This window comes from Salmo salar, chromosome ssa10 (assembly GCF_905237065.1).
Source record: "Salmo salar chromosome ssa10, Ssal_v3.1, whole genome shotgun sequence".
In the NCBI taxonomy this organism is placed as follows: Eukaryota; Metazoa; Chordata; class Actinopteri; order Salmoniformes; family Salmonidae; genus Salmo; species Salmo salar.
Genome location: NC_059451.1, coordinates 25,507,514 through 25,528,634, shown reverse-complemented (window position 1 = coordinate 25,528,634; position 21,121 = coordinate 25,507,514). Strand labels below are relative to the sequence as shown.

Sequence of the window (21,121 nt, the reverse complement as noted above, 5' to 3'; positions counted from 1 at the left end):
CGGAAAGGAGAAAATGTATGAGAAAAAGTCACTATATACACTACCGTTCAAAAGTTTGGGGTCACTTAGAAATGTCCTTGTTTTTGAAAGAAAAGCAAATTTTTTGTCCATTAAAATGACATCAAATTGATCAGGAATACAGTGTAGACATTGTCAATGTTGTAAATGACTATAGTAGCTGGAAACGGCAGATTTTATGGAATATCTACATAGGCGTACAGTGGCCCATTATCAGCAACCATCACTCCTGTGTTCCAATGGCACGTTGTGTTAGCTAATCCAAGTTTATCATTTTAAAAGGCTAATTGATCATTACAAAACCCTTTTGCAATTATGTTAGCACAGCTGAAAACTGTTGTCCTGATTAAAGAAGTAATAAAACTGGCCTTCTTTAGACAGTTTAGTATCTGGAGCATCAGCATTTGTGGGTTCGATTATAGGCTCAAAATGGCTAGAAACAAAGCACTTTCTTCTGAAACTTGTCAGTTTATTCTTGTTCTGAGAAATGAAGGCTATTCCATGCAAGAAATTGCCAAGAAACTGAAGATCTCGTACAACACTGTGTACTACTTCCTTCACAGAACAGCGCAAACTGGCTCTAACCAGAATAGAAAGAGGAGTGGGAGGCCCCGGTGCACAACTGAGCAAGAGAACAAGTACAGTTTGAGAAACAGATGCCTCACAAGTCCTCAACTGGCAGCTTCATTAAATAGTACCCGAAAAAAACACCAGCCTCAACGTCAACAGTGAAGAGGCGACTCCGGGATGCTGGCCTTCTAGGCAGAGTTGCTAAGAAAAAGCCATATCTCAGACTGGCCAATAAAAAATAAATGAAGATGGGCAAAAGAACACAGACACTGGACAGAGGAACTCTGCCTAGAAGGCCAGCATGCCGGAGTCACTTCTTCACTGTTGACGTTGAGACTGGTGTTTTGCGGGTACTATATAGCCAGTGTAGTCTCGTCAGGATTCCGCCTCGCCTGCCTCTTTTCACTTCCGCTGATCACTGTTCTGATGTCCAGAAGCTGTTTTCGGTCATAGGACATGATGACGGAGACATTATGTACAAAAAAAGTTAAGATCAGCTTTAAAAAAAATACAAAATAGCAGATTTAGTCAGGAGCCCGCAAGACGGCTGCTATCCACTGCAGCACCATCTCAACTAACCTGTCTCTCTGGAGTTAATAGCTAGTGGATTAGAGAGGAAACACAGAGAGAGAGAACGTGTATCGGGGAGGACAAGAGGGATTGGGAGCAAAAGGGAGAGTGTGCACACTGATGGGTGGGGAAAGAAGAATGTGTGTAACTGTTGTGAGCAAGGAACATGAATAATAACAATGATGTTTGTTCAGTAGGCCCAATACATTATCACTGCATATTGGCTATGCTTGAATTGCCCAGCCAATGCTGTTCTTCTCAGACCATTTTAAAATTATATTTCAAAATCTGAGGTATATAATCACTAGTAATAGATCATTTGTTGTGAGGCACAGCTAAGTGAGTATAGTAATTAGCGTTTTATTTTATTTGATTGGACTGATGGCCTGCATCTGGTCAATTTGAGAGGAGGGAGGGAGGGATGGAGGGAGGGAGGGAGGGAGAGCAGCTGTGAGGCTGCCTCTCACCCAATACACTGCCCCTCTGCTCTCCCTCCCTTCGGTGAGAAAGGGGACAGTCTTCCAGCTGATGGCAAAACTCAAGTAGCACTGCATTATTTCTGCCTCATCAAATCAAATCAAATTGAATTATATAGCCCTTCTTACATCAGCTGATATCTCAAAGTGCTGTACAGAAACCCAGCCTAAAACCCCAAACAGCAAGCAATGCAGGTGTAGAAGCACGGTGGCTAGGAAAAACTCCCTAGAAAGGCCAAAACCTAGGAAGAAACCTAGAGAGGAACCAGGCTATGAGGGGTGGCCAGTCCTCTTCTGGCTGTGCCGGGTGGAGATTATAACAGAACATGGCCAAGATGTTCAAATGTTCATAAATGACCAGCATGGTCAAATAATAATAATCACAGTAGTTGTCGAGGGTGCAACAAGTCAGCACCTCAAGAGTAAATGTCAGTTGACTTTTCATAGCCGATCATTGAGTGTATCTCTACCGCTCCTGCTGTCTCTAGAGAGTTGAAAACAGCAGGTCTGGGACAGGTAGCACGTCCCGTGAACAGGTCAGGGTTCCATAGCCGCAGGCAGAACAGTCGAAACTGGAGCAGCAGCACGGCCAGGTGGACTGGGGACAGCAAGGAGTCATCATGCCAGGTAGTCCTGAGTCATGGTCCTAGGGCTCAGGTTTGCTCTCATGCACTAATTCATGTTGTTACTCCTATGACCAGAAATATTCCTCAATGTTAAAAGACACAAGCCGCTAACAATAACAACCCAAGCTTATTGAAACACTTTGTAATACTCATTCATTGCTGCTGCAGTGCTGGTTGTAGTGTGACTGGAAGTGGAAGTAGGGAGAATGGGCATTCTAAGACTTATAAAGGTGTTGACAGTGCTGAACTTAAGCATGAGCTTACTCATTTTAAACAGCAACTCTTTGCTGTATTTGTTGAGTTTCTCTCCAGTCATGGTTTTAAAAGTTTTTAAATCTCACAGTATCAAGTTTGCTGTGTGCTCGAGGCTTAAGGCTCTGGGAAACTGTGCCGATACGTAGATCTGAGTGATCTGATTGGCAAGCAGCAGGCCTATAGGTGCACTTGATTTGCTCTCTGGGCCTGCCGGGTAGGTGAAGTTCTACCTTCAGACACATCAAATGGTTCAAAATGGGAACACTTTGCCTTCCCGGTGCTATGGCTGCTGAATCAAGTGCACCTATCGCCAACAGCACGAAACAAATAAAAAAATAGGAACGCAAGGCTTTGTCGATGGGTATTTTACAGAAATGTTTGGTGATCAACTACGAAAGCCTTGGAGATCTCTCGCTCTCTCTCTCTCTCCTAAAGATGCTCTGAAGACCCAACTCTACAACCCGAGAAGTACCTTCATCCTGCTAATCACGTTAACACAGGAGCTGGGATGGAAGGATGGAGAGAGAAGAGAGGGATTAAGGCCTTTCTGAAGCACTTCTCCAGGGTTTCACAGCGGGGCCCCACTACTCTGGCTGGAGAAGCCCGAGGGTAGGGGGGGGGGTAATGAGGATTGTAACAGCACTGAAGGTCCAGGCTCAGCAGGAGGCCAGGCCTCAACACTGAGCCATCGCTAAGTCACATGAAAGGAGGGAGAAAAGCCCCTCAACAACGCCTCATCACCATCAAGGATAAGAGGCCAGAGAAAGAAAAGACAAGTCACACCACACAGCTCTTAATGCTTTAGCCCTGGGCTTAGCAGCTCCAATGTGTCTCCAAAATGTCTCTCTAAGAAGCATCGATTGCATGGAGTTTGAAGGCAACTATATAGTTAGAAGAACCATTTATATTACCAGTTATATTTAGTTATAATAGTAGGTCTAAGGAAGGGTTCCACAACTGGCGGCCCGATGGTGGTTTAAAAAAAAAATACAAATCTTGTTTTTTAATTACTTTTTTATTGTTGGACATAAAAGATTGTAAAAACACCAAGAAATCAGCTCCAAGTGATTTTAATTTTGGAAATCTGTTCCCAAGTATTCCCCACATAATAGAGACAAGTGATCATACAAATGTAAGCAAGGTTTGAAATGATTATGTTTAAGTCAGATGTTATATCGGTTTGGGCTTCTTGTGGTCAATTTCAGCCAACAAATGATTTTTAATTATGTTCCGGCCCCTGACCAGCCGTTCAAGAAAAAATTGGCCCATGGCTGAATCTACAATACGTTGGTCTAAGGGTTCTATATAGAATAATAATGGTTCAATAGGCAGTGTTTTCTGACTCAAAAACATTTCATTCACAAGAGAGTTTTATATTAAACTATTTATGAATGGGGTGACCATGTCTTATTTTCCCCTAGTACTTGTCTATCCAGGTCACCTACATAGTGCAGTGTCCCACTTTCTCTGTCCCTGTAGGTTTGAGGGGAAATGAATCAGGGAGTTTTAGGGCAATGGTTGGAGTGGCTGGCTCAACTTCAGGGACATTAGTTAAATCTTATTCATGTATCGACCTACATTGATATGATCTGGGGCAATGGGGTAGACAGACAGAGACATAGAACAGCTGCTACACTACATACGTACACATCCCCTGTCCCAGTCTCTGATTTGGAGAAAAGTCAACAGGAGACTATTGGTAGTGTGTCAGTAAGGTGACGAAAAATTAAGAAGGCCACCTAGTTTTATAAGCTTGTCCTATAGGTCTCTTTAGCAGCTACTGTCATGTTTATGGTGAAACCCAACGATATAAGAGCAATTCAAAGGTATGACCCAAATGAATCATAATTTTCACTCAGTTGCTTAATAAATGTTGCATGCATTGGATGAGTCATCCATCGATGGGATCATAAAGTCTTCCTGTCCTGCAGTTGTTTATACGAGAGTACTTTCTCTATCTCACACTTCATTGACTGGAGTGCGTTAAAGTGTGAGTATTAAAACTCAGCCGGTAGAGGGGGTGGCCCACCACATATCCATCAGGTTCCTCGTGTCCTATTAATAGGTTGCACTTCCGTCACTCGGTCGAGTCATGCGATTGTTATGAACTTTCTGAAGCCGCCCGGAGGCTAACTACTGTTTAGTCTAAATTACACTGTAGAGCCTGGAAATACGATGACATTGCTAAAGTAGTCAAATACTTAGTAGGAAACAAATTTTCCATCATTATCATGTCGTCAAATTTACTTTAGGTAGATGTCAATGTTGTCATTAGCTAGCAAAAGTTCAGCAAAAATAGCTAGCAATGCTAACGTTAGGTAGCTAAAATCCGGTGGCCTCCCCTCAATCTTGGATAGCTAGCTAACAGTATACTGCATCTAAAGTCAATCTGGTGACATCAAAATGATGATGAAAGGTTTTCCTAATAATTATATGACTCTTTTTTAATGTAATTTTATTTCCAAGCCCACTGTATTAAACTTTTGATGAAAAGTGCAATACAGCGCTCATTGACGATGCATTGAGTAGAATGCACTCAAGCAGCACAGGTAGAGCAAGCGATGATAGCAAACCTTGAAATATATAGTATCTACAAAGGTAAAAAATGTACTCAGGAATTATAACAGTTGATATTGGACACACCCTTTCCAAATGAAAATGTACACATTCGTTTTCCCATTGATGAGTAGTAGAAATGTGAGACTTACTGGTGCAGGAGGCCTCGGGCAGGTCCATGTCTCCTCTGTAGTATCCGTTACGGCAGCCGCAGATGGTGGCAGCCTCCACAGTGGAACGGCTGTTGGGGGGGCACTGCAGACACAGCCCTGGCCCCTGGGTGGACTTGAACGTCCCCTGAGGACACGCTGCAGGGAAGACAGAAAGAAAAGACAGAGAAAATTGTATTTAGACTCTTCATCAACATCCACAGTGTACTGTATGCAGGGCCCAACATGTAGGCTACCATTACTCCACCCAAAGGTCAGTCTCGCAAACAAGACATTTCCTCCTGCGCAATAGCCTGGAGACGAGGTTACTCAAAGGTTGACTAAAATAATATAAGTTGCCTCACTATAACCATCAGTAAGCGTTGACTCACCCTTCAACAACTTTAACTATGGCTCTCTATGCCTTAGTGGACCTACAGTACATATTCTACTGTCATAAAACATAACTCCAAAAAGAACAACAGATCTGATAGGTTAATACGTGCCTCGCTTTCATTTCAGTCTGAGTACACAGCAATAACAATGGCGTGTAATAGGTCCCTTAATTACAGTAAGAAAATAATGTGTTTGTTCACAATAATCTGTTTGAAGAATCACCGCTATGGAGGCTAGATTGCATAATCACACTGATCCAGGATAACATAAACAGCCATTACAGAGAATGCTAACTGCTCATCTGCTGCTCCGAGTGTGAATTGGCATGTGAATGTGACGGCTAAATGAGTGAATTTCTATTTTCCCTCATCTAGGCGACCTTGACTCGATACAAGTCTGCTCGGGGGCGCCATTGGAACGGATTTTCTTCATATTCCTGATCTGATTCTGGGCACCCTCCAGCCAACATTTAAACGGATTGCACAAGCTAATCGAGAAGCATGGCTACAGCTGGATTTGTTCAAAGATGAATCCAAGGCAGAAGAAAGGGATTCCAAACTACAGTTGATACACAGAGATAGTAATACCCCCTGTCCTACAGTTATATGAAGTGGTGCATAATGGTGGCATTAAATCATCACTTGTTTTCAGTATTCAGCTGTGTGTAAAGTGAACTTCTTATCTCATGACTTAGGAATGGTCCCAGTGTGGAGCTGTCACTCTGAAATCAGTTGCATGAACAACATTCACATTTCCATAATCCCTCTGCAGTAGCATTGCACCATGACTCAACAGTCTATCCTCCACTAAATTGCCTCTCTCACTCTCAGCAGATAAGAGTAAAGATGTTTTTTTGCTAAGGTGCAGAAAGTGAGAGAATCCTTGGGGAAGGGGGGATTCATGGAACTTTAATACATGCTTCAATCTTTTATTTACTCCAGAAAATGTGGGTTGTTCCAAAAACAGGAATTGTGACATGTTGTATGACAGAAATAAGGACCAGATTCAATATGAGGAAAAGTAGATCCCAAGAGGAAACTATCAAACTTACCTAAGCATATCTTATGTACTGCTACAGCAATTAAAACACAGAACACCAGCTCTCTTACTAAGCCAAATGTTTTAAGGATCATTTTCTGTACAAACCATTACCTCAGCACAGGCTTTCAAACGACCTTCCCAGCGATCACAGAAGTGGGCTAATGTAATTAAACGATTGGAAGCAAGTGCATCGCTACAAACAATATGAAGATATGGTATTGATTTACTTATTAAGAAGTTTAGGAAGCCAGATCAGATGGCCTATCCAGTTCTTGGAAATGATTATCCCAGGCAGGAAGCGGGTACCCTCAGATCTGTGTGACAGCCCTTGTTCACTGTGCAGCTCCTACCATCTATCGTCTCATGTCATTTCAACCTCCAAATTAAAACCCTGACTATGGAACCAAGAACAGCACTAAATTAAATTCCACTTTTTTTCTCTCTCAGATAAGTACTCGATCCTGCTGCACTGTTTTGAGCACACATATTGTATACACCTCTGATACTGTTGCCCATGGGCCTGAGCTCAGCCGCTGCTCTTTTCTCTCTCTCTCTCTAGAAGTGTTTGTCAGAGCCCTGCTGAGTCCTGCCCCGCCCTGCCACTCACACAGAGCCTGCAGGCCTATGACAGCGGGGGGCATGGTAAATAGCGCTAAGTAGCGGGCACACAAGAGGCTTCCACATTACCCACACAAACAAGTGCCAACGTCCAGCCTAATGCTCACCCGCAGAGCAGCGTGGGGCCAGAAAGAAGGAATAAGCAGCACACTTATAAAACAACATAATGACAAGACGCTATTTTATTTTCCTTTCTTCTCTTTCAGTCTTATTTTGCAATGGTTAATCCATCCCTGGGACCTATACACTTCTTTAAGCATAGACTGTATGACAAGCATATACAGACAGCTAAGCTGTCATAAACGGCATTTATTTCTAATCTTAACCTGCTGGGGGTAGGTGGCAGTATTGACACGGCTGGATAAAAAACATACCCGATTTAATCTGGTTACTACTCCTGCCCAGTAAATAGAATATGCATATAATTATTGGCTTTGGATAGAAAACACCCTAAAGTTTCTAAAACTGTTTGAATGGTGTCTGTGAGTATAACAGAACTCATATGGCAGGCAAAAACCTGAGAGGATTCTATATGGGAAGTGGCCTGTCTGACAAGTTGTTGTTCATCTGGGCTCTTTTTATTGAAGACTGAGGATCTTTGCTCTAACGTGACACTTCCTACGGCTCCCATAGGCTCTCAGAGCCTGGGAAAAAGTTGAATGATATCGAGGCAGGCTCTGGCTGAAACACATTATCGCTTTTGGCAAGTGGCCGATCAGAGTACTATGGGCTTAGGCGCGTGCCCGAGTCGACCCCATGCTTTATCTTCTTTAGTCTGTTTACCTAAATGCAGATTCCCTGCCGGAATATTATCGCTTTTTTACGAGAAAAATGGCATAAAAATGGATTTTAAACAGCGGTTGACATGCTTTGAAGTACGGTAATGGAATATTTAGACATTTTTTGTCACGAAATGCGCCATGCTCGTCACCCTTATTTACCCTTTCGGATAGTGTCTTGAACGCACGAACAAAACGCCGCTATTTGGATATAACTATGGATTATTTGGGACCAAACCAACATTTGTTATTGAAGTAGAAGTCCTGGGAGTGCATTCTGACGAAGAACACCAAAGGTAATAACATTTTTCTTATAGTAAATCTGACTTTGGTGAGTGCTAAACTTGCTGGGTGTCTAAATAGCTAGCCCTGTGATGCCGGGCTATCTACTGAGAATATTGCAAAATGTGCTTTCACCGAAAAGCTATTTTAAAATCGGACATATCGAGTGCATAGAGGAGTTCTGTATCTATAATTCTTAAAATAATTGTTATGCTTTTTGTGAACGTTTATCGTGAGTAATTTAGTAAATTCACCGGAAGTTTGCGGGGGTATGCTAGTTCTGAACGTCACATGCTAATGTAAAAAGCTGGTTTTTGATATAAATATGAACTTGATTGAACAAAACATGCATGTATTGTATAACATAATGTCCTAGGTGTGTCATCTGATGAAGATCATCAAAGGTTAGTGCTGCATTTAGCTGTCTTCTGGGTTTTTGTGACATTATATGCTAGCTTGAAAAATGGGTGTCTGATTATTTCTGGCTGGGTACTCTGCTGACATAATCTAATGTTTTGCTTTCGTTGTAAAGCCTTTTTGAAATCGGACAGTGTGGTTAGATTAACGAGAGTCTTGTCTTTAAAATGGTGTAAAATAGTCATATGTTTGAGAAATTGAAGTAATAGCATTTCTAAGGTATTTGAATAACGCGCCACAGGATTCCACTGGCTGTTACGTAGGTGGGACGATTTCGTCCCGCCGGCCCTAGAGAAGTTAAAGCATTATGATGAAAAAGGCAGGCTGTCATTGAAAGAATAAAGGTTGGAAATAAAGCTTTGGACCCACAGACACACCGTACTGTCTTGCAGCAGTGGATTCAGGCCACTCACTGATATTATGTTTTTAAACACATCTGGCCAGGGCAGTCATTTAAAACAGATACAACCCAGAGTCCATATGCTTTGTAGTTGCCGCTAAAGTTATAATATCATCACTATTGCACTGACATGTGCAGGGCCTGGAAGACAACACTTGGTTCTGCACTTGTCCAATAGCCCCATTGGTGCACCTGTAATGATGGGGCGGTGAGTCGGAAGCAGGTGCAGGTGAAGAGGATGAATCAGGAGCTGGGAAGGTTCCTGAGGAGTCACTGTCAGGACCGGCAGGGTGAGTGGGCACGTTTCCTTCTTTGGGCAGAGTACGCCAAGAACTCTCAACGTCACTCCTCCACTGGGTTGACTCCCTTCCAGTGTGTGTTGGGTTTCCAGCCAGCCCTGGCCCCGTGGACCCCGGGCCAGACCGCGGCTCCTGCGGTAGATGAGTTGTTCCGGCGCACTGTCATGTCTGCTTCTGCTCCTCCCCTCCGGCGTACGATGTCGCCAGAGCACTAACCACCGGTACTGGGATTCATCATTACTTACACCTGGCGCTCATCATTACGCGCAACTGTGAATCATTATGATTCACACCTGGACTCCATTACCTTCATAATTTTCCCCCCCTTTATACGTCACTCACCAGTTGGTATTGTTCTTGTGTATTGGGGTACTGCCTTATGTTAGTGTCGTGTTCTTGGTTTTGTTGTTTTATTAAAACGTTTCCCCTGCATAAAATTATAATAAAATAAATAAATAAATAAACGCCCTGATGCGTGAGGCGTCATTCTGTAACGAGTGCGCTGAGAAGCAAGTTCAGTGAGTGTGTTTAACCTCTTTAGGGTAGGTGGCACCAAATCGTCCCACCTACGTAACAGCCAGTGTAATCCTGTGGCGCGTTATTCAAAAACCTCAAAAATGCAAAAACTTCAATTTTTCAAACATATGACTATTTTACACCATTTTAAAGACAAGACTCTCGTTAATCTAACCACACTGTCCGATTTCAAAAAGGCTTTACAACGAAAGCAAAACATTAGATTATGTCAGCAGAGTACCCAGCCAGAAATAATCAGACACCCATTTTTCAAGCTAGCATATAATGTCACATAAACCCAAACCACAGCTAAATGCAGCACTAACCTTTGATGATCTTCATCAGATGACAACCCTAGGACATTATGTTATACAATACATGCATGTTTTGTTCAATCAAGTTCATATTTATATCAAAAACCAGCTTTTTACATTAGCATGTGACTAGCATGTGACTAGCATTCCCACCGAACACTGCCGGTGAATTTACTAAATTACTCACGATAAACGTTCACAAAAAGCATAACAATTATTTTAAGAATTATAGATACAGAACTCCTCTATGCACTCGATATGTCCGATTTTAAAATAGCTTTTCGGTGAAAGCACATTTTGCAATATTCTCAGTAGATAGCCCGGCATCACAGGGCTAGCTATTTAGACACCCAGCAAGTTTAGCACTCACCAAAGTCAGCTTTACTATAAGAAAAATGTTATTACCTTTGGTGTTCTTCGTCAGAATGCACTCCCAGGACTTCTACTTCAATAACAAATGTTGGTTTGGTTCAAAATAATCCATAGTTATATCCAAACAGCGGCGTTTTGTTTGTGCGTTCAAGACATTATCCGAAAGGGTAAATAAGGGTGACGAGCATGGCGCAATTCGTGACAAAAAAATTCTAAATATTCCATTACCGTACTTCGAAGCATGTCAACCGCTGTTTAAAATCAATTTTTATGCCATTTTTCTCATAAAAAGGTGATAATATTCCGACCGGGAATCTGACGAAAGAAAATAAAGCATTCGGTCGACTCGGGCACGCGCCTAAGCCCATAGTACTCTGATCGGCCTCTTGCCAAAAGCGATAATGTGTTTCAGCCAGAGCCTGCCTCGATATCGTTCAGCTTTTTCCCGGGCTCTGAGAGCCTATGGGAGCCGAAGGAAGTGTCAGGTTAGAGCAAAGATCCTCAGTCTTCAATAAAAAGAGCCCAGATGAAACAACTTGCCAGACAGGCCACTTCCTGCATGGAATCTTCTCAGGTTTTGGCCTGCCATTTGAGTTCTGTTATACTCACAGACACCATTCAAACAGTTTTAGAAACTTTAGGGTGTTTTCTATCCAAAGCCAATAATTATATGCATATTCTAGTTACTGGGCAGGAGTAGTAACCAGATTAAATCGGGTACGTTTTTATCCGGCCGTGTCAATACTGCCCCCTAGCCCTAACAGGTTAATACATAAATGTAACATAATACAAAACACAAACAATGCAGACAAGCAACAGAAACAATGACGCCTGGGGAAAAAACCAAGGGGAGTGACATATATAGGGCAGGTAATCAAGGAGGTGATGGAGTCCAAGTGAGTGTCATTATCAACTCAAATCAAATGTATTTATAAAGCCCTTCTTACATCAGCTGATGTCACAAAGTGCTGTACAGAAACCCAGCCTAAAACCCCAAACAGAAAGTAATGCAGGTGTAGAAGCACGGCGGCTAGGAAAAACTCCCTAGAAAGGCCAGAACCTAGGAAGAAACCTAGAGAGGAACCAGGCTATGATGGGTGGCCAGTCCTCTTCTGGCTGTGCCGGGTGGAGATTATAACAGAACATGGCCAAGATGTTAAAATGTTCACAGATGACCAGCAGGATAAAAAAATAATAATCACAGTGGTTGTCGAGGGTGCAACAGGTCAGCACCTCAGGAGTAAATGTCAGTTGGCTTTTCATAGCCGATCATTAAGAGCATCTCTACAGCTCCTGCTGTCTCTAGAGAGTTGAAAACAGCAGGTCTGGGACAGGTAGCACGTCCGGTGAACAGGGTTCCATAGCCGCAGGCAGAACAGTTTAAACTGGAGCAGCAGCACGGCCAGGTGGACTGGGGACAGCAAGGAGTCATCAGGCCAGGTAGCCCTGAGGCATGGTCCTAGGGCTCAGGTCCTCCGAGAGAGAGAATGAAAGAGAGAAAGAGAAAAAGAGAAAGAAAGAGAAAAAGAGAGAATTAGAGAGAGCATACTTAAATTCACACAGGACAGCGGATAAGACTTGGAGAAATACTTCAGATATAACAGACTGACCCTAGCCCCCTGACACATAAACTACTGCAGCATCAATACTGGAGGCTGAGACAGGAGGGGTCGGGAGACACTGTGGCCCCATCCAACGATATAACCCCACCCACTTTTTCAAAGCACAGCCCCCACACCACTAGAGGGATATCTTCAACCACCAACATCCTGAGACAAGGCCGAGTATAGCCCACAAAGATCTCCACCACGGCACAACCCAAGGGGGGGATCACGTCAGTGACTCAACCCACTCAAGTGACGCACCCCTCCTAGGGACGGCATGGAAGAGCACCAGTAAGCCAGTGACTCAGCCCTTGTAATAGGGTTAGAGGCAGAGAATCCCAGTGGAGAGAGGGGAACCGGCCAGGCAGAGACAGCAAGGGCGGTTCCTTGTTCCAGGGCCTTTCCGTTCACCTTCACACTCCTGGGCCAGACTACACTCAATCATAGGACCTACTGAAGAGATGAGTCTTCAATAAAGACTTAAAGGTTGAGACTGAGTCTGCGTCTCTCACATGGGTAGGCAGACCATTCCATAAAAATGGAGCTCTATAGGAGAAAGCCCTGCCTCCAGCTGTTTGCTTAGAAATTATAGGGACAGTAAGGACGCCTGCGTCTTGTGACTGTAGCGTACGTGTAGGTATGTACGGCAGGACCAAATCGGAAAGATAGGTAGGAGCAAGCCCATGTAATGCTTTGTAGGTTAGCAGTAAAACCTGGAAATCAGCCTTTGCCTTAACAGGAAGCCAGTGTAGAGAGGCTAGCACTGTAGTAATATGATCAAATGTTTTAGTTCTAGTCTAGCAGACGTGCTCTCACCACTGGTGTCCCCCAGGGCTCTGTTCTAGGCCCTCTCCTATTCTCGCTATACACCAAGTCACTTGGCTCTGTCATATCCTCACATGGTCTCTCCTATCATTGCTATGCAGACAACACACAATTAATCTTCTCCTTTCCCCCTTCTGATAACCAGGCGGCGAATCGCATCTCTGCATGTCTGTCAGACATATCATGTCTGTCAGACATATCTCGCCATCACGGTTGACAACTCCCTTCTGTCCTCCTCCCAGAGTGCTAAGAACCTTGGCGTGATCCTGGACAACACCCTGTCGTTCTCCACTAACATCAAGGCGGTGACCCGATCCTGTAGGTTCATGCTCTACAACATTCGCAGAGTACGACCCTGCCTCACGCAGGAAGCGGCGCAGGTCCTAATCCAGGCACTTGTCATCTCCCGTCTGGATTACTGCAACTCGCTGTTGGCTGGGCTCCCTGCCTGTGCCATTAAACCCCTACAACTCATCCAGAACGCCGCAGCCCGTCTGGTGTTCAACCTTCCCAAGTTCTCTCACGTCACCCCGCTCCTCCGCTCTCTCCACTGGCTTCCAGTTGAAGCTCGCATCCGCTACAAGACCATGGTGCTTGCCTACGGAGCTGTGAGGGGAACGGCACCTCCGTACCTTCAGGCTCTGATCAGGCCCTACACCCAAACGAGGGCACTGCATTCATCCACCTCTGGCCTGCTGGCCCCCCTACCTCTGCGGAAGCACAGTTCCCGCTCAGCCCAGTCAAAACTGTTCGCAGCTCTGGCACCCCTATGGTGGAACAAGCTCCCTCACGACTCCAGGACAGCGGAGTCAATCACCACCTTCCAGAGACACCTGAAACCCCACCTCTTTAAGGAATACCTAGGATAGGATAAAGTAATCCTTCTAACCCCCCCCCCCCCCCAAAAGATTTAGATGCACTATTGTAAAGTGGTTGTTCCACTGGATATCATAAGGTGAATGCACCAATTTGTAAGTCACTCTGGATAAGAGCGTCTGCTAAATGACTTAAATGTAAATGTGTTTAGCACTAACTGAAGTTTATTTAGTGCTTTAGCCGGGTATCTGGAAAGTATAGCATTGCGGTATTCTAACCTAGAAGTGACAAAAGCATGGATTCATTTTTCTGCATCATTTTTGGACAGAAAGTTTCTGATTTATGCAACGTTACATAGATGGAAAAAAGCTGTCCTTGAAACAGTCTTGATATGTTCGTCAAAAGAGAGATCAGGGTCCAGAGTAACGCTGAGGTCCTTCACACAGTTTTATTTGAGACGACTGTACAACCATCAAGATTAATTGTCAGATTCAACAGAAGATCTCTTTGTTTCTTGGGACCTAGAACAAGCGTCTCTGTTTTGTCTGAGTTTAAAAGTAGAACATTTGCAGCCATCCACTTCCTTATGTCTGATACACAGGCTTCCAGGGAGGGCAATTTTGGGGCTTCACCATGTTTCGTCAAAATGTACAGCTGTGTGTCTTCCGCATAGCAGTGAAAGTTAACATTATGTTTCCGAATGACATCACCAAGAGGCTAATATATAGTGAAAACAATAGTGGTCCTAAAACGGAGCCTTGAGGAACACCGAAATGTACAGTTGATTTGTCAGAGGACAAACCATCCACAGAGACAAACTGATATCTTTCCAACAGATAAGATCTAAACCAGGCCAGAACTTGTCCGTGTAGACCAATTTTGGTTTCCAATCTCTCCAAAAGAATGTGGTGATCGATGGTATCAAAAGCAGCACTAAGGTCTAGGAGCACGAGGACAGACGCAGAGCCTCGGTCTGACGCCATTAAAAGGTCATTTACCACCTTCACAAGTGCAGTCTCAGTGCTATGATGGGATGTAAAACCAGACTGAAGCGTTTCGTATACATTGTTTGTCTTCATGAAGGCAGTGAGTTGCTGCGAAACAGCTTTTTCTAACATTTTTGAGAGGAATGGGAGATTCGATATAGGCCGATAGTTTTTCCTATTTTCTGGGTCAAGGTTTGGCTTTTTCAAGAGAGGCTTTATTGCTGCCACTTTTAGTGAGTTTGGTACACATCCGGTGGATAGAGAGCCATTTATTATGTTCAACATAGGAGGGCCAAGCACAGGAAGCAGCTCTCTCAGTAGTTTAATTGGAATAGGGTCCAGCATGCAGCTTGAAGGTTTAGAGGCCATGATTATTTTCATCCATGTGTCAAGAGACATAGTACTAAAAAACTTGAGTGTCTCCCTTGATCCTAGGTCCTGGCAGAGTTGTGCAGACTCAGGATAACTGAGTAATTGGAGGAATATGCAGATTTAAAGAGGAGTCCGTAATTTGCTTTCTAATGATCATGATCTTTTCCTCAAAGAAGTTCATGAATTTATCACTGCTGAAGTGAAAGCCATCCTCTCTTGGGGAATGCTGCTTTTTAGTTCGCTTTGCAACGGTATCAAAAATACATTTTGGATTGTTCTTATTTTCCTCAATTAAGTTGGAAAAATAGGATGATCGAGCAGCAGTGAGGGCTCTTCGATACTGCACGGTACTGTCTTTCCGAGCTAGTCGGAAGACTTCCAGTTTGGTGTGGCGCCATTTCCGTTGCAATTTTCTGGAAGCTTGCTTCAGAGCTTGGGTATTTTCTGTATACCAGGGAGCTAGTTTCTTATGACAAATGTTTTTGGTTTTTAGGGGTGCGACTGCATCTAGGGTATTGCGCAAGGTTAAATTGAGTTCCTCAGTTAGGTGGTTAACTGATTTTTGTACTTTGACGTCCTTGGGAAGGCGGAGGGAGTCTGGAAGGGCATATAGGAATCTTTAGGTTGAATTTATAGCACAACTTTTGATGATCCTTGGTTGGGGTCTGAGCAGATTATTTGTTGCGATTGCAAATGTAATAAAATGGTGGTCCGATATTATGAGGAAAAACATTAACATCCACAACATTTATTCCACGGGACAAAACTAGGTCCAGAGTATGACTATGGCAGTGAGTAGGTCCAGAGACATGTTGGACAAAACCCACTGAGTCGATGATGGCTCCGAAAACCTTTTGGAGTGGGTCTGTGGACTTTTCCATGTTAAAGTCACCAAAAATGTGAATATTATCTGCCATGACTACAAGGTCCGATAGTAATTCAGGGAACTTAGTGAGGAACGCTGTATATGGCCCAGGAGGCCTGTAAACAGTAGCTATAAAAAGTGATTGAGTAGGCTGCATAGATTTCATGACTATAAGACGAAAACATCGGGGGTTTTTGTAAATTGAAATTTGCTATCATAAATGTTAGCAACACCTCTGCCTTTGCGGGATGCGCGGGGGATATAGTTACTAGTATAACCAGGTGAGGCCTCATTTAACACAGTAAATTCATCAAGGCTTGTTTCAGTCAGGCCAATCACGTCAAGATTATGATCAGTGATTAGTTCATTGACTATAACTGCCTTGGAAGTGAGGGATCTAACATTAAGTAGACCTATTTTGAGATGTGAGGAGGTCACAATCTCTTTCAATAATGGCAGGAATGGAGGAGGTCTTTATTCCAGTGAGATTGCTAAGGCGAACACCGCCATGTTTAGTTTTGCCCAACCTAGGTCGAGGCACAGACACGGTCTCAATGGGGATAGCTGAGCTGACTACACTGACTGTGCTTGTGGCAGACTCCACTAAGCTGGCAGGCTATGCGCGTAACGATGGTGACAGGTGTGTGCCTTAACGAGCAGCCTGGTGACCTAGAGGCCGGAGAGGGTGCACACGTGACAGCACCATTCTGTCATACAGTAATATAGCATTCTATTTTTTCAGAGGGTCAGAATCAAGTACATCTAGCACCATAATGCTGCTTATAATAATTGCTGCTTTTTATGTGGGAAATCAGGAATGGGGGCAAAACAACACAGATGCTTGAAAACATGAGTTTCAGTTTTAAGTTTCAAGTTTTATTAGTTGTATGTACGGGATACACATGGCTGGTTCCTTCGACAATGCAACAATAAGAAATAATAAAAGACACAATATGAACATAAAATAAATGGCTCAGTAGAATAGAACACATTTTAGCATAAGTATAATACAGGAAGGCACAATTTATAGTCCAATATTTATACGTGTTTTGGGGAATGGTCAAGCAAACATAGCACTTGTCTATACGTTGGTATTTAGTGGTTGACCAGCCCATTTGCAGAGTGGCGGGCTGATGAGAGGGCCCAGAGGACTCTGGGTAGAGGGGTCAGGATACGGACACAGTGCTGACGGACACAAAGATCAAAGCCCTCCATACAGAACAACAGCTGTGGAGCGCTGAAGGGAGAGAATAGAGATAGGACCAGTGGGACGGTGAGGAGCAACAATGAGAGTATATCAGCTGGCACTGCCACCGTGGGACACAGACAGGGATACAGTGTCTAGCCTACACATGGGCCATGGCATGGGGGCCAGCCTGACGGCTATATTCACCATCTTCTCTTGAAAAGATACTGAATTAAATATGATCCATTACACCAAAATGTTCTAAACAGAGTAAAGAAAGGAAGGGTATACAGTCATAGTGTTTTCACTCTGCTGTCTGTTGAAGAGAGAACAGGCCCTCATCTCTTTGTTCTCCTCAGGCAAAGGCAGAACTCAACAGAAGCTCAGGGTCACTCTTTGTTCTGGTATCTGTTAGCTAGGGATTAGAAATAAAGGAAGTGTTGATGGAGGGATGAGGGAGGAGAAAGAGAGAGACGCAAACAGAGAAGAGGGATGGATGATGTGGTGCGTGAGTGGGAGTGGGGGGATAAGGTTTTTATGTAAAACAGTGGATCAGGCCTTCAATCTCATGAAAATAGGAAATCTCTTTCTTTCTCTCAAGACACACACACACACACACACACACACACACACACATATAAACTCAGCAAAAAAATTAACCTTTTTCAGGACCCTGTCTTTCAAAGATAATTAGTAAAAATCCAAATAACTTCACAGATCTTCATTGTAAAGTGTTTAAACTGTTTCCAATGCTTGTTCAATGAACCATAAACAATTAATGAACATGCACCTGTGGAACGGTCGTTAAGACACTAACAGCTTACAGACGGTAGGCCATTAAGGTCAGAGTTATGAAAACTTAGGACACTAAAGAGGCCTTTCTACTGACTCTGAAAAACACCAAAAGAAAGATGCCCAGGGTCCCTGCTCATGCCCAGGGTCCCAGCTTAGGCATGCTGCAAGGAGGCATGAGGAAGACAGATGTGGCCATGGCAATAAATTGCAATGTCCATACTGTGAGATGCCTAAGACAGCGCTACAGGGAGACAGGACGGAGAGCTGATCATCCTTGCAGTGGCAGACCACGTATAACAACACCTGCACAGGATTGGTACATCCGAACATCACACCTGCGGGACAGGTACAGGATGACAACAACAACTGCCCGAGTTACACCAGGAACGCACAATCCCTCCATCAGGGCTCAGACTGTCCGCAATAGGCTGAGAGAGGCTGGACTGAGGGCTTGTAGGCATGTTGTAAGGCAGGTCCTCACCAGACATCACCAGCAACAACATCGCCACAAAACCACCGTCATTGGACACGACAAGACTGGCAAAAAGTGCTCTTCACTGACGAGTCAGGGTTTTGTCTCTACCAGGGGTGATGGTCGGATTCGCGTTTATCGTCAAAGGAATGAGTGTTACACCGAGGCCTGTACTCTGGAGCGGGATCGATTTGGAGATGGAGGGTCCGTCATGGTCTGGGGCGGTGTGTCACAGCATCATCGGACTGAGCTTGTTGTCATTGCAGGCAATCTCAACGCTGTGCATTACAGGGAAGACATCCTCCTCCCTCATGTGGTACCCTTCCTGCAGGCTCATCCAGCATGACAATGCCACCAGCCATACTGCTCGTTCAATGTGTGATTTCCTGCAAGACAGGAATGTCAGTGTTCTGCCATGCCCAGCAAAGTTAAGTTTGCTGAAAATAAACGCAGTTGACAGTGAGAGGACGTTTCTTTTTTTGCTGAGTTTATATATATATATATATATATATAAAAACTCATAAACCCATGTATATATATACATACACACACATTCACATTAATTTACTGTGAATGTGTATTTTATGCTCAGGTCTGACCCTACTAGATGGGATTCTTGTTTGACATTTTCATTCCCATTGTCTCCTGTCTGCCAAGAACACATTTTAACTGCAGCTCTTGCCCATGCAAACCATTGTGAATGTACTCAGCCAGGAACAAAAGCCCACAATCCAGTCAGCCAAAGAATTGTTAGAGTGTAAATCTTACAGCAGAACATTTTCAGATGTGCCTGCACAGAAACTTGATCAAGACTAAGCTAATATTTTCCTCTCTGCGTATAACTTCCTTCAGGTTGGGTCGAATCCACCTTCAGCTTGTGCCAGGCAGGGGAGAGAATCCTGGATCAGTGAGGAACCAGAGGTCATCCCTCTCCACATACCTCACACCTAAGACTGCATGTGCTCCTGTGTAAAATTCCACTGTATGGGCAAGGCCATCGACACAATAGCCATCTACTACAGTATGCATGCAGCTCCTGTATCAAAGATTGAGAAGGACATCATTACTCAAAGTATAGGATAGGACCCTTACAGACAAGGCTAATATTAACCAAAGCCCATGGCTAAACATGGGAGAAAGTGAAGGCTTAGAAATGAATTATTCCAATGACTTCAGAAGGGTGTTATCATTCTCTCTCTCTCTCTCCTCCGGCCCTGAGAGAGAGAGAGAGAGAGAGAGAGCGAGAGAGACCCATCCTGGGGAGACGAGGAGAGGGGAAGGCTGACAGCAAACAGATTGGATTAAAATGAATGGGGGTGTACAGACCTGGTCTATCAGAAGGTGAGAGCTGTAAATCCACAGGCCTGAGATCAGCCTGTAGACCTGAGAGGTCAGACAGATGGAAATCCAGAGCTGACCATAAATCAGTGAGATCACACATGACCCATGTATCAAACAGCAGCATACATGTCTAAAATTGATGGAAGATGTATGAAGCTTTCTTGAATCTATATGGGCTACCAAATAATTGCATTTAATTTTATAATTGAAAATGGTAGAGATAGTAGGGTCATGTATGTGGCAGCTTGTAGATAGTTTACTGCATTAGAGCAGCGCAACAGGTTAACCAAAGTGTCTGTGATATAATGCAGGAAAAGATGGTTTCCTTGTGCAAAAGATACCAAAATGGGTATATTTTAATTACCCCAATGTACTCCAAAGGGCAATATTCACATCAGAAAGAATCCAATAGAATGTTAATCAGTCCCAATGAGGGTACAGGTTAATAGCCAGTAGCATCATAAACAGGAAATGTGAAAAAGGGGTCATGTAATGTCTGGTTTATGGGAAGGACAGTAGTCACCCAAGGAGCCCCAGAGAGGTTGTTTCTCTACTTAGACACGAGAGTACCTCAGTCTGGGAGCCGGGGCAGACCAGGGTCGTGGCCCCACTTGACCAACTGGATGATTTGTTGTGCTGAACTGCAGTTAAAGCAGCATGGGCTCGCTGACCGGATCCTCAGGGTCACAGAATGTTATTGCGTTTCTCTTCAGAACCCTGCTGAGGGCCCCGCCTGGCACTGATGGATCACCACACGTTTCCTCCAACTCCAGCCGACTCATACATGGTGACACACACACCAACATAAACACACACAGACACACACAAACCATTTCCATTCAGGCTGTCACCAAAATTCATGTTGGCATGGTCTTCCATTTCCCTCTCCTATCTGTCTCAATCATGGCTTTTCTCCAGTCTCTCAGTAGATATGATCTCGGTGGTCATAAGGCTGCTGTTAATCTGACCTCTCATCTGGAGACTGAGGACTCCCAGCAGCCTCTCCTTCTGAGATGACAGAGCAGAGGGCACTGCAGCAGGAGATGAAACACTCAGCATAAACTGAGAGATGCAGTCCAGGAGTAAAAGAGCTTTAAAAGCGTATCATATTATTCATTTATATGTCTGCTCTGTTATCGTAGTAAACCAACCTGCTTGCATGGGTATGGGTGTGTGTGTGTGTGTGTGTGTGTGTGTGTGTGTGT

At 43.9% G+C, this 21,121-nt stretch overlaps 1 protein-coding gene across 1 annotated transcript in view; it reads right to left on the bottom strand.

Annotated features, from left to right (window-relative positions):
- Window positions 1-21,121, bottom strand: part of LOC106613872 (ephrin type-B receptor 1) — a 215,853-nt gene that overhangs the window by 79,528 nt on the left and 115,204 nt on the right. Inside the window, exon 4 of the mRNA XM_014216576.2 lies at window positions 5,224-5,379. Coding sequence (XP_014072051.1) covers window positions 5,224-5,379 — 156 coding nt within the window. The remainder of the gene's footprint in view (window positions 1-5,223; window positions 5,380-21,121) is intronic.